The 13,145-nt window shown below is 55.5% G+C and overlaps 1 protein-coding gene across 1 annotated transcript; it reads right to left on the bottom strand.

Annotated features, from left to right (window-relative positions):
* Nucleotides 1–828: 828 nt before the first annotated feature.
* On the bottom strand, nt 829–2,957 carry EGR4 (early growth response 4; the record flags this gene model as incomplete). Its single annotated transcript, XM_081999143.1, has 2 exons — nt 2,489–2,957; nt 829–2,156 (listed from the first exon to the last, which is right to left on the bottom strand). Exons 1-2 carry the CDS (start codon nt 2,625–2,627, stop codon nt 829–831), a joined length of 1,467 nt encoding a protein of 488 aa, XP_081855269.1. The 5' UTR covers nt 2,628–2,957.
* Between the last annotated feature and the right edge of the window lie 10,188 nt (nt 2,958–13,145).

The raw sequence follows: 13,145 nt of genomic DNA, 5'->3' as shown, positions 1-13,145 counted from the left end.
TGCTTGGGAGGAGGGTCGCCAACCCACCCACCGCACCGATTGATTTTTCTCTCCCTGCTAATTATTTAAGCACCTTTTTCCCCATGCGAGGCAGCTAGAGGTCAAAAACGCAACAGAAATACCACTGGTGTCGGGTGCTATACGGGACTGAAAGGCAGAGAGCAACCCCAGCGAGGTCTTAGATTAGCTCAAGTCTTTAATTAGAAAAATAGACACAATTTTCTAATATTCCTGATAGATTATATATATATATTTTACAAACAGGATAATAATAATAAAATAACGACATCACCTTTCCAAAGGGACTGTTATGCACCGGTTGCCAGAGCCCGGTGGCATCTCTCTCCTTCGGGAGAAAGGACCGGTGCAGCCGCAGCCTCCAACCGTGCCAGCCAGTAAATAACTGGTCGGCAGCTCCATGTAAAGTGCTGGCAGGGGAAATCACAGCCAGGTCGCTGCAAACACAGGATGTCCATGGGTTTGGGTATATAAAAAAACCCCAATAAACCACCTCGGTGGGAATTTATTTCTGTACATGGGGGTTTCCCCCCCCACCTCCTTGGAGAAGGAGCTATAAAAATGACTCAGTCCCTGCAGCTTGGAGATGGCTCCGGGTGGCCGGAGCTGCCACATCCCTTCTCCGCAGCCAGCGGTCCGGTGCCACAGCATCGCCTCTGCCTCCCGTGTGCCCCGCTCCTCCCTTGGCACGGCCCGATCTGCCGTCGTCTTCTCTGGGGCCACCCCGGGAGGATATTCCCACCCCGGCTCTCCCGTGAGATGCTCGGGGGACCTCGGGAAACGCCGTCTCTCAGCGCTCAGGTTGGAGCCTCACAGTGTCCCAAAGGAGAGACCCACCGAGAAGAAACCCAAACCTTTGAGCTTCTCCTCCGTCCGGGCTTTCTGCTTCAGGTGGACCTTGCTGTGGCGTTTCTTCTCGTCGCTCCTGGCGAAGCGGCGGCCGCAGGTGTCGCAGGAGAAGGGCTTCTCGCCGGTGTGTGTTCGGATGTGGGTGGTGAGGTGGTCGCTGCGGCTGAAGTTCCTCAGACAGATGCGGCACTGGAAGGGTTTGTGGCCCGTGTGGATGCGAAGGTGCCTGTTGAGCTCATCCGAGCGGGCGAAGCTCCGGATGCAGTTCTCCACCGGGCAGGCAAAAGCCTTCTCGTGGGGTTTTGGGCAGAAGCATTTGGAAGAGCACTTGGTCCGGCGGGTCTTCTTCTTGGGCTCGGCCAAGGCAGGAGGGTTGGTGGGCAGCAGGGAAGGCATGGAGGAAGAGGTGGCGTGGCCCAGAAAGTCCGCAGCAGGGACAGAAGGCGAGGGGTGAGGATGGAGGAGCCCGGCAGAGCTCATCAGACCCGGCAGGACTTCGGGCTGGGCCAAGGAGGCGTCGAACTCTGGCATTAATGGAGGAGGGAGGTTGTGGATCTTGCTGTCGGCAAAGTCCCCGCGGGCCGGGAAGTTTTCTGGCTCGCAGCCGAAGCCCAGATGGGTGCCGAAGCAGGCAGCATCCTCTGCCAGGCTGCCGAGCTCCGACTGGCAGCTGACGGACAAGACACTCTCCATCTTGGAACCCAGCGGGTGGAACAGCCCCTGGCTGCTCTCCCCGGATGGGAAGGCTTCGGGAGAATGGTAGCTGGCAGGCAAGTAGGCCTGATGCTGGGTGACAGGCTCCCACTGGGCACAGGAGGCTTTAAACTTGTCCAGGGGTGGGGAAGCAGAGGGCAGCTTGATGTCCTGCTTGTCGTCCAGCAGCTTGGGCTGGAAGAAGCACTGCGAGGCATTTCCTAAGTTGGGTTGTGCCTGAAGGGGTTGAGCACCCTCCGCCGTGGGGAAGCCGCCATAGCCCTGCTCCGGGAAGGGGGCTTGGGTGGATCCATTCATTTCGGGCTGGCAGGCAGCGTAAAGGTCCAGCTGGCTCTGAGCCACCTCGGGACAGGGGTAAAGAGCATCCGGGTGCCTTTGGTGGCCCTCGGAGGAGGCGAAGGGGGAGATGCCCAGGATCCCCGACATCAGGTTGAAGAGGGATTCCTGGTCCTGGGGATGCTCTGGTACGGCCTTGATGAAGAAGCTGCCGGTGTAGCTGAGCGAAGGGGAGGGCTGGCTGCCCAGGAGGGAGTAATCCAGCGCCCCGCTGCTCATCGGGGCGCCCAGCAGCTCACCTGGGGACACAGAGGGGACGGCGGTTAGAGGGATGCAGGGGTGCAGGGACGGGGAGGGATATGGGGGAACAGCAGGAGGCTGATGTTGTGTCACTGCGAGGTCCCCGTCCTAGCCGGCTCCCCGGGACTGCACAGGGAGCCCTGGGCTTCACCTTCCTTTCCCCAGCAGGACCCCCAGGACCCCCACCCTGGGCTAGCAGGGGACTGTTGAACGCACAGCCAGGGGCTGGGAGCAGGCTGGGGGCAGAGGAGGGGGCGATGCCCGATTCCCGGCTGGAGCTATCGCCCCCAGCGGGGTCCCTCATCCCTGCCCGGCTTCCCCCTGCTCTTACCTCCCAGGAAATCGGCCTCTGCCAGAAGTTGCTGCTCAGGCTGCCCCAAGCCCTGCGGGTCTCCGGTCTTCAGCTCGCAGCTCTCCTCGTACTTGGAGTAAAGCAGGTCCGGGCAGGAGAAATCCAGAACGTTGAGCATCTCCCCTGCAGGCACGGCCGGGCTGGGGGGCCGGGGGTGCTCTGGGCAAGCGGCGGGTGCTCTGGGCGAGCCCGGGGATGCTCGGGGTAGGTGCAAGGGACCGTCTGGGGGATGCTGCGCGGTGCTTGGGGCAGTGCGGGGGGTGCTCGGGCTGGGAGCCGGGAGCGATCTCGGGGGTGCTGTGCCCCGGGGGCGGGGGGCGGCAGGCGGGGGCAGGCGGGGGCGGGCGGGCAGGTGCAGGCAGGGGCAGGCAGGGGCAGGCACCGGCAGCCCGTGCAGACGCCCGGCTCTTCCCTCCCCGCCGCCCCCTTTATAGCTGCAGCGGGGCTGCTCCGACCTTCCGCCGCAGCCATTTCTGGAGTCCCCAGTGAGGCTGCCGTGACGTAAATGCCCATATATGGACTCAGGATGTAGGCTAGGGAGTCCCAATAAGGAAATCTCTCCCGTGACGCGCTGCCCCCTCCCTCCCCCTCCCCCTCGCTTCCCCTCCCCCTTTTCTTTCCCTCGGTGTGTCTTTTTTTTTTCTTTCCCCTTCCATCTCTCTCTTTTTAACTAATAATCGCGATATTTTTAACAAATCGCTGCAGGGCCCGCGGCTGCTCCTCTCCGTGCGTGTGCACAGCATCCCCCCCCGCCCCCCCCGCCGCCATCACACCTTCTGCATCAACACGCACATGCGTGTGCACACACGCGTGTGCAAGCACGAGCGCGTGCACGCAGCCTTTGCTCTCCTCCGGGTTCAGCTTTGCCCCTGCAGTTCCCACGGCTGGCGGGGGGTGCTGGGCACCCCTCCGGATCGGACCCTTGAGCCGCAGCAATGCACTGGGGCTTTGGCTCCCCTCCCAACGTGGGCTGCCATTCTTCCAGATTTGCATCTCCCCAAGCTCTTATTTGCCTTATGCTATTTTTTGCTATTCCCCCCCCCCCGAAGGCCTTTTGTTGCTCTTGTTCTTTCTAGAAGCATGAAAGGTGCTGGGTTTGCTCTTCCCCTCCCCTCCTTTCCGTGCCTGATTTTACAATGCTTTCTGCTGGCATTTCGTATTCGCTTTGATTCGGAGCCGTGAAGTGGATGCCGGCTCCTCCTGTGATCGAGCAAGCGGCCAAAAAGAGAAGGTGAACACTGCGGCCAGCTCCCTCGCCGCGTTTCAGTCACCCGAGTTCATGGCTCCCACCCAGGCCGGCGTGCGATAAGCATGGATTTGGGCTGGGAGGCGGCAGATCCGTCCTGCAAATCCCACCGGCTCGCCCAAGGGGGATGTTTTAAGAGCAGTCTCAGCACAAGCAATGATTCGGAAGGATCCTGGCAGCGCAGTGCCCTGAGCATCCTCCCGACCCACCCAGCCGCTGTGGTGGGCTGAAGCCTCCAGTGAAGCAAGGCTGGGGCTGTTGCTTTCCCTCCTTGGTTGTTTGGAGATTTCCAAATTTCCAACATGGAGTCGGAGCTGATCCTGGATGAACGGCGATGCTTTGGGGAGCGCATCGCCACCGGCGTCCAGCACAGGCAGTTTGGATGGGGAGGGGAAGGCTGTCTCTGGGCATGCTGGCTGTTGGGTTCAAAGCCCACTATAAAACACGTCTATAAAGACATTTACAGGTACAAACCTGCCATTTCTCAGTGCAAGGTGGCCAATGATAGGGCTACCTCTGCAACGGGGTCCGCAGGAGAAAGCTGCGGGGTGCGAAGGAGCTAGAAAGGAGGAGAGGACCTCTCCCTGGACCCCCTTACTCGCGTGTTTTCTCTGCCTCCGAGTGCTGACAGCCCCCGCTGGAGGGCCAGACCCGCCGGGGATGTGCAGCAGTGCCCGCAGCCACGTCCACGGGGCCAAGCAATGCTCGAGCCGGGGCGCGGTGGCTGGAGCGGGGCCCTGCTCCAGTGCTATTCCCGGCTCCGGCAATGACTTGCTGCGTTACCTTGGGCAAATTGCTCTGAAACGTGTCTAGCGGCGCTGCCCCACGTTGAGGGCAGGCTGTCCGTCGTTGCCTCTGCAAAAGGTACCGAGATCGCTGGCGAAGGGGTGCAAAGAAGCATTAAGCCTGGCTGGTGATTCAGGGAGTGTCAGGGAATGAGCTGTAAGGTTCAGGTTGGAAATAAAAGAGGGGATGGAGAGAGATCCAGAAAATTATCAGCATGGAAATGGTGAGTGGGTTACAATTATTCACCATTTCTCATCTCACAGGAGATGGGGGGAGCCCAATGCAATGGCCAGAAAGTGGGTTTCAGGCAAACCAAAGGCAATACTTAGCCCTGCAGTGCTTGATGAAACTGGAACTTGGCACTTCAGGACATCATGGGGGCCAAGAGGGTGAACAGGTTCAAAACAGTCCATCTGTGGCTACTAAACACAACCCCAACCTGCTGCTTAGGGGATCTGCTGGATGCCAGTGGGATATGACCAAGGGATGGACCTCGGGCTCCTTGCTCTCTTCTTCACCTCTCCTTGGCTGCGTCAGATGGACCCATCAGACCTTGGTCGCTCTTATTTTATTTGGCTGTGCCACATTTTAACTGGGATGTCAGGCTTTAGGATGTGTAGGGCCTCCAGTGTCTGAGATGGAGTCCAGATCCTCGCTCTCTCCTGCTGCTGGGCACAGCCCTTGTTCAACCACCGCCAGCTCTCCTTTTCTCCTGGAGATGCAAAAAGCTTGTCCCACCTTTCATACGACGCCAGCCTAACGTGCCATGGGAAGGTCCCCTGCCATCGCCGCAGGGCAGAGGCAGCTCTCGTAAAGCTCTCTTCATCCTCAGAAATGATCCTAAAATAGTGGTGACATTTCAGTTCCCCAGACAAGAAAATAAACAATTATCGCATGGTTTATATATGCCTCGCCTGCCTGGGAGAGTGCTGCTGACTATACAGGGATGGCTCTGCAGGTACTGTCTCATGTGCCCTTCGTTCGTTTTTCTTTTAAGCCTGAGACAAAGAGACACCCACGTATATTAAAAAAAAACAGTCTGAAGTGACCCTCTTGGATTGCAATTTCCATGGGAGGAGTGTGGCTGTGTTAGCTCCGACCATGGAGGTGACACCACGCATGAGGTAATGGGAAAACGTGACCACGACTCAAGCCAAGCTCCGGGACCAGGTGCTGGCACAGCGTTTCCCTTCCCAGAAGGGGCTCTTGGCTGGCGAGGAGGCGGGATAGCCTTCCTGGGGTGAAACGTGTCGTCATCGTAATACGGGGAGGAAATCCGTGCAGCGGCCAGGTCCCCCCCGCCGCGTGCGGGCACCCCGGGGAGGTACCGGAGCTCAGGCTCTGCCCCGGATTTTAGGTCCTCTCTCACTTTCGCTGGTCCCCAGGATGCTGTGTGAAGCTTTGCTTAAGGTCATAGAGAGCTGAAGCGGTTTGGAAAGCCACTGTGGCAGCCCTGTGAGTGTCCGTGGGGTGCCTCACAGCAAAGGTTCACCCAAGCAGAGGGGATTCGGGCTCCGGCTCCCTCTGTGCACCCTCCATGCGGTGGGAGCATCCTTGGGGCGGCAAACGATGACCCCAAAGGAAGGGGTGGGTTTGCTCCAGCGATGCTGGGAGCCCGAAAGGCGTCTCTCTGCTTTCTGGCAGGGCACAGGTTGCTCAGCCCCAAGCTCACCCCAAAGCTCGCCCAGGACCGCAGCCCTCCAAGCGTGCCGCAGCGCGCGGGCTGCCAGGCCGGGGCTCCCCCAGTCACCTGCCATCTGCAACCAGCTGGCACGAGCCACCGGCCCCGGGCGCCTGCCCACCTCCGCCAGCCGGGGCGAGCGCTTGCTTGGCGAGCTCGTCGCTGGCTCCTGCAGATCCACCCAGATGTTTCCCCTGCAGAGCCGGGGGCCAGCTTGGTCCCAGGCGTCACCCTTCTGCTGAGCGTCCCACCACGCCGCGTGCAATCCATTGCAATTGGCACAGCACCCTACCTCCCGCCCAGTGTCCCAGTCTGCGCTCCCAGTTGGGGTTGTAGCATGGAAACCAAGCCTTAATTCTTGCCTTTGTCCCATGTTTTTCCCCTGGCTTTCATCTCTGGGGGCTTGGTCTGTGGTCTTCCCTATAGACTGGGGATATTTTGGCAGGGGGCTGGGTGTCCTGGGACTTCCAGCCCTATTTAAGGGAGAAGCTGCCATCAAAAGGAAGAAAACCATCCTTTCCCTCTTGCCTTGGCTTGCCACAAGCCAGCAGGGAGCTGGGGGAAGGTCTGGGGAGCTCCTTCCCCATGGCAGCACACAGGCTGGGCAAGAGGAGGCAGCTCCAGAGCCGCTGGCAAGGGCAGAGATGGACAGCACCGATCTGAGGCTGGAATTCATTTTCCCAAAGGGATGGGTTCATGGCAATACTACTCTGGCAGCCAAACTTGTGCCTGTGTTCCCAAAGCCAACAGATATCTAGGTAAAAAAGTGTAATTGCCATGTGTCTTCTCCAAGCCCCAAGTATTCATGGCTCACGTGTCTTCTCATGTATCTTTCTCCTGGAGAAATCAGTGGCTCATCCTTAGACAGGTTTACTCTTTGCTGGGTGAGGAACTGGCTGGATGGCCGAGCCCAGAGAGTTGTGGTGAACAGCGTTAAGTCCGGCTGGCGGCCAGTCACGAGTGGTGTTCCCCAGGGCTCGGTTCTGGGGCCGGTCTGATTCAGTATCTTCATCAATGACCTGGACGAGGGGATCGAGTGCTCCCTCAGTAAGTTCACAGATGACACCAAGTTGGGTGGGAGTGTTGATCTGCTGGAGGGCAGGAGGGCTCTGCAGAGGCATCTGGACAGGCTGGATCGATGGGCCGAGGTCAACTGTATGAAGTTTAACAAGGCCAAGTGCAGGGTCCTGCACTTGGGTCACAACAACCCCACGCAACGCTACAGGCTTGGGGAGGAGTGGCTGGAGAGCTGCCCAGTGGAAAAGGGCCTGGGGGTGCTGGTTGACAGCCGGCTGAACATGAGCCGGCAGTGTGCCCAAGGTGGCCAAGAAGGCCAACAGCGTCCTGGCCTGTATCAGCACTAGTGTGGCCAGCAGGAGCAGGGCAGGGATCGTGCCCCTGGACTGGGCACTGGTGAGGCCACACCTCGAATCCTGTGTTCAGTGTTGATTCTTCACTACAAGAAGGACGTTGAGGTGCTGGAGCGTGTCCAGAAAAAGGCAATGGAGCTGGTGAGTGGTCTGGAGCACAAGTCTGATGAGGAACGGCTGAGGGAGCTGGGGGTGTTCAATCTGGAGAAGAGGAGGCTGAGGGGAGCCCTCATCGCTCTCTACAGCTACCTGAAAGGGGGTTGTGGTGAGGTGGGTGTTGGTCTCTTCCCCCAAGTAACCAGCAACAGGACAAGAGGAAATGGCCTCAAGTTGCACCAGGGGAGGTTTAGACTGGATAGTAGGAAAAATTTCTTTACCAAGAGAGTAAATTGTACGTTGGCACAGGCTTCCCGGGGAGGTGGAGTCAGCATCTCTGGAAGTGTTCAAAAAACATGTGGACGTGGCGCTTCAGGACATGATTTAGTGGGCATGGTGGTGTTGAGTTGATGGTTGGACTTGATGACCTTAAAGGTCTTTTCCAACCTTAATGATTCTGTGATTCTGTGATCCTGCATTCGACCTGATGCCCTATATTTAATAGTCCTCAGTGGATTTTTCCACTGTCTGATTCCTTTTTGAAGCCTTAGAATCCTCTGCCTTGTGAGATGAGGTAAGTTTTAGGTGAAGAAATCTCTCTGTTTGTTTGGAGCGTGCCCACCGCCTCCACGCTTGCAGCTTCAGAAGAGCCTCCGAGCAAATGGGTGTGCATGCGATAAATCTGCTGGCTGCTCACACGAATTCCCTCCTCCTGGTGATCAAAAACCTCTCTGTGGTGATGGGTATAGCTGGGAAATTCCCTGTGGGTAACGCTAACCCCTTCCAAGGGCTTCTCTCACAGGCAAGAAAGAAAGTATCTCTGTTGAGTCTGAGCCACTGATCCTCAATATGCAAGAAGATGCTTCTGTGATTTAAAAGTGTTTTTTTCCTGGAAGCTGGGGAAAAGACAACAGCCCTGCAGCCTCCCCTTGCTCCCCAGCATTCCCATCTCTTATGGCCAGTGGGGTCCCTTGGATTCTCCGCTTGCTGTTCAGGTTTGCTCTGCAGATGGGGCTGAGCAGCAGATGGAAATGGGTATTTTAAAGAAATCCCCTTGGAGAAGGGTTGCTTCCCCGCTCCACGCTGTTAGGGGCAGGCACGAACATGGTTTGCGAGATGCCATTTGGGTGCACAGGAGCTTCTGGTACCGCCCTGTCCTCCACGCAAACCCCTTGAATTACCTTTTGTGATCCCATCCTGGCTGTGTAGCATCTCCTTTAAACCACCCCCACCAAAAAACATACCAAAAGCCAACAACAAAGCCCAGAGTCTTTATGAACCACCCCAAACCTCCCTCTGCCAGGCCTCTGAGATGGAAAAGGGAGCGGCAATCTTGAAGCTGGCAATGGAATTCCTAGGGGAGTGGATGGCACGATGCGACGGAGCAGAGATTCCCGCAGGGATGGCCACTGGAGATGGCATGTCGGTGGGTCACAGCCCAGTCACTGGATCTCATCTCTTTTCCCTCCATCTCTCCCTCCGATCACTCCAACTATCTCCTTTTCCAGGAAAACTTCTAGAATCCGTCGCTCTGCATTTCCATGGCAACTGGCACGCGACCAGCGGTGCCATCTCCGCTGTGTACCTATTCCTGGTGCCGTGGAGGGGATGCTTGTGTGACAGAGGAGACAACCCGGAGAGACGGAGGAGGAGATCGCCAGAACCTCCCGCCCGTGCCACCAGCCCCGGGGCAGCGGTGGGATGCTCTGAGGATCTTGACCCAAGAGCATCTTTCCTCAGGCATGTCCAGGCAGCCTCGGCAGATTTAAGTGGCACGTGAGGCTCTATGAAATGCCTGCTAAAAAGGGCTTTATTTTCTAAATTACCGGGCACGAGGGAGGAATCGCTGGCTGGAATTTCAGAGCCCGGGCGCAGCAGGAGGTCAGGGCGGATGGCTATCTCGCTCCAGGTTTTATGTTGCTGCACATCACCATATTCTCTGGGTCCTCAGCTAGCGTTAACAGCTCTTCCCGCCCTTAAAATCGCTTCTCCTGCACCCTTGCTTTTTTATCACAAGCAGCTGAGCTTTGGGGTAAAATCCCTCAAATTTGGATGCTTTGGCTGCTACCTGCAGTTTAGCCGAGAGGAATTACAGCCTGGCAGCGACTGCCTGCGGGGATGGCAGAGCTGCTTGCCAAAGCGGAGAGGTCGCTGCAGCGCCTGGGATCGCATCGCCTCCTAAAAATAGGCTATAGTCAGAAATAATCTCATCTCCTGCTCCCCCCTGCCCCCCGAACGATAAAATCAAACCCAGTACTAAGGGCAAAGTGCTAATGCCGTGAGCTCTCAGGGAAGCCGGCGGAGAGCAGAAGTGGCATTTCTATTCTCTCCTTCATCACGCGTCCTAATTGCAATATTTTTAGCCTGTGCTTTTGCATGCGTTGGTCACGGGCAGGAAGATTAATTGGGCTCAGTATAAACACGGGACTGAGGATGGGGCTGTCAGGAACATGATCGTTTGGCTGTAATAAAGTAATAAAGCAGGAGGGGACTATTTTCTCAACTTCTTTCCAAATTCACATTTTTTTCTAAGAGTCTGTCTGCCTTGATGCATTGACCGGGAAGCTGCAAACATCTCCAAGCAAGCCTGCCTTCCAGCTTGAATGAAATGATTCGTTCAGCCCCAAATAAATCTTCCTCCACTCATTCTCACACTGGTTTTAATCACCTCTAAAAAAATTACGGATGTTTTTAAATAAAGCATTCTTTAAACCAAGCCAGTGGACTGTTTTCGTTAGAAAAAGCTTGAAGCAAAACACTGGAACTTTTACTTTTTTAGTTTCCGGGGGGCTTTGAACAGGACCTTGAGCCCCAAAACAAGCCCGGAGCATGCGAGGCTCTATCCTCATGCCTCAATCCACATCGCAGATGAAAACCGAGAGGGTTGCTTGCCTTCTCGAGGCCCCTTCTGCTCGGCTCGCCGCGGTCCCGCAGCCCGGGCAGGTTTCGCTGGGCAGGCAGAGGCTCGTACGGCAGCCAGCAGCCTCGGGGCTCCGGCTTCGCAAGCGATTCGGTGGAGGCATGCCAGGGACGCCTGCCCCGAACGAGACGCAAACCAGCGCTGGCCTCTGTGCTGCCGGTGCCGTCAATCTGAAAGAGAGCTGCCACGAAATCAGATAAAGGTGTTCATTAACAAACCATTAGAATAAAACCCCTCTCGAGAAGGACAGGTAAGAAAAGCCAAGCTGGCTGGAGACGGAGGAGCGCGTTTCCTTGCCCAGGGAAAGGAAGAAAGCTCGAGGTTGCTTCGCCTCCACCCGTTCCTCCCTCCCCGGGCGCCTGGCAGCTTTCGAGACCCAGTTTCCCAATGCCCGCAAGGATTACTGGGAACTGGGGTGGACCCTGGGAAGGGGCAGGGGGCTTCTTGGAGGGACTCGGAGTTGAAAGGGCTGGTTTTGTACCCACCGCTGCAAACTGAGTGAATTGGCCAAGGATGTTGCAGAGAGCCTGTTGCAGAGATTGGAGCTAAACCCACATTCCCTGCAGCCCGTGTTACTTTGCTAACCACCTACTGCTCATCGTACTCATGAACCATGCTCGATTACTTACCCCTCTGATTGCAAAGACGGGGCGACACACGCCTGGCCCGGCGCCTGCTCGGAGATGAATTTATCCGACAGCTTTTCATTTGTGAGTGTTATTTGCTTCCTTGACCAGCTCACTGCTCCTTTTCAGGAAAGGTTCCAAGAATCCGGAGAGAGATGCTCTCCAGAATCATTAATCAGAGCAGCATGAAGATTTATTAACTCTCCTCTCCATGAAATAAAACCATCAGCCTCTGAAGCCAGCTTTCTGTGCCATCAATTCTTCCTCCCAAGTAAATTTAAAGGCTGTCACCGTCAGCTGCTAACGAAGGCAAATCCATCTATCAAGTTCTCATTTGTTGCTTGTGGTTACAGTATCGTGATCTCGACTCATATCCAAAATACAAGAGTGAAATGATAGCAGTCCTTTTTTTGCCATTAGTATTAATTATGTTAATGAAACTTAATGATATTCATGCCAAAGGTTGGAAGCGTGTGGAAATTCATGGAACTCTTCAAATTAACTCCTCTGGTCTCTCAGCATATAATTAGGAAAACTATTAAATATAGTATGGTATGTAAATTAATACAAGATATATCTATTATATAGTTCAGCTATGAGAGGAGCAGAATTTGCCATCTCACTTGCAGGAATCAAGTGCTCCCAATTTATACCTGCTCAACGCAGCTATAAATGGGAAAAGTGTTACTCTGAAATGTATATGCTAGAGTGCATTTTTTACCCCAGAATACCATGGAAGAACACAGATTTCTCCTGCTCTTAAAAATACCTCAAGCTGCATTTTGCAGCCAATTGCCAGAACCTGGAAGGGCATACCAAGGGGTTATGAGTGCAGATGGATGCCCCTTCCTCTAAGCATCCATGAGCGGCCACTGTCAAGGGGACGAAGTGCGTGGCTAGTTTGGTCTTCAACTTGACTCAGAGCGACCAACCCTATGTTCCTCCTCCAGGACATCGTTCCACCGCTATGGTGTTGGAGGAAGGAGACCTCCTTGGGTTGTTTCGTGACAGTCTAGCACCTCCCGCTGAGGTCACATACTCGGCATCATCCAGTTTGGCAACATGGTTGAATCCTGTTTGTACCTGAGAAGAGGATAATTCTCCAGTCCAAGGTTTGTCCTTCAGGGAACAACATGGGCTCCTGTGGCTGAGGTGTACCAGGGTGTGCCGAGGGGAGTAAATTGCCTGCATCGCGCCTGGCTGTATTTGTGCTCAAACACACATCTGGCCAACACTGTTTCAGTAGGGGAAAGAGTCGATGCATCCCCTCTCGATCAGACTCGGAGCGGAGCCTCGGCCAGAGGGTGCAGGCCAGAGCACCTCCTTCCAGAGGCATTTAGGGGTGCAAAGCACAGATGAGAACACCATGCTAGTGGCTGGCCCATGTTTTCTGGGCCATACATGCCTTTTTATTAGGATCAGCTGGAACTGGGAACAGATCATTAAATAACATGGTGAGGAAACCATGTACAAGCGTTAGTCTAAGCTGGAGAGTGAGGGACAGGGGTTGAAACTTTCCTATAAACGCATGAATCACCGCAATGCCACACATCAGCAAGAGTATTTACTCATGTACCCGGAGAGTCAGAAATAGCAATTCATCTTGAGACGGTTTCACAGGGGTCCTCTAAGGGTGTTTGCGCCTTTGATTTCAGCTCCTCTCTGAAGTTAACAGAAGGGCCTTTTCATCCCCTTGGATCTGCTGGGAGAGAGATTCAAGCAATGCTGAACATCTCACCTTGATGCAGGAGCCTGCAGGATGAGGACATCATGGAGAGCTTCTTGCAAGGTGACTCACATCCTGGAGTCTGAATATTGTATTTGCCCACTGGTTGTGCTCCTGATGAATGTCCCCTGACTCCTTGGCTCACGTCCACCTTTGCCTCCATTCCCTGCTCATTCCCCTCACCT

This window comes from Phaethon aethereus (genome assembly GCF_964289735.1).
Source record: "Phaethon aethereus genome assembly, chromosome: 4".
Taxonomy (NCBI): Eukaryota; Metazoa; Chordata; class Aves; order Phaethontiformes; family Phaethontidae; genus Phaethon; species Phaethon aethereus.
The sequence above is the reverse complement of the archived record's forward strand: the minus strand, read 5'-3'. Positions and strand labels throughout refer to the sequence as shown.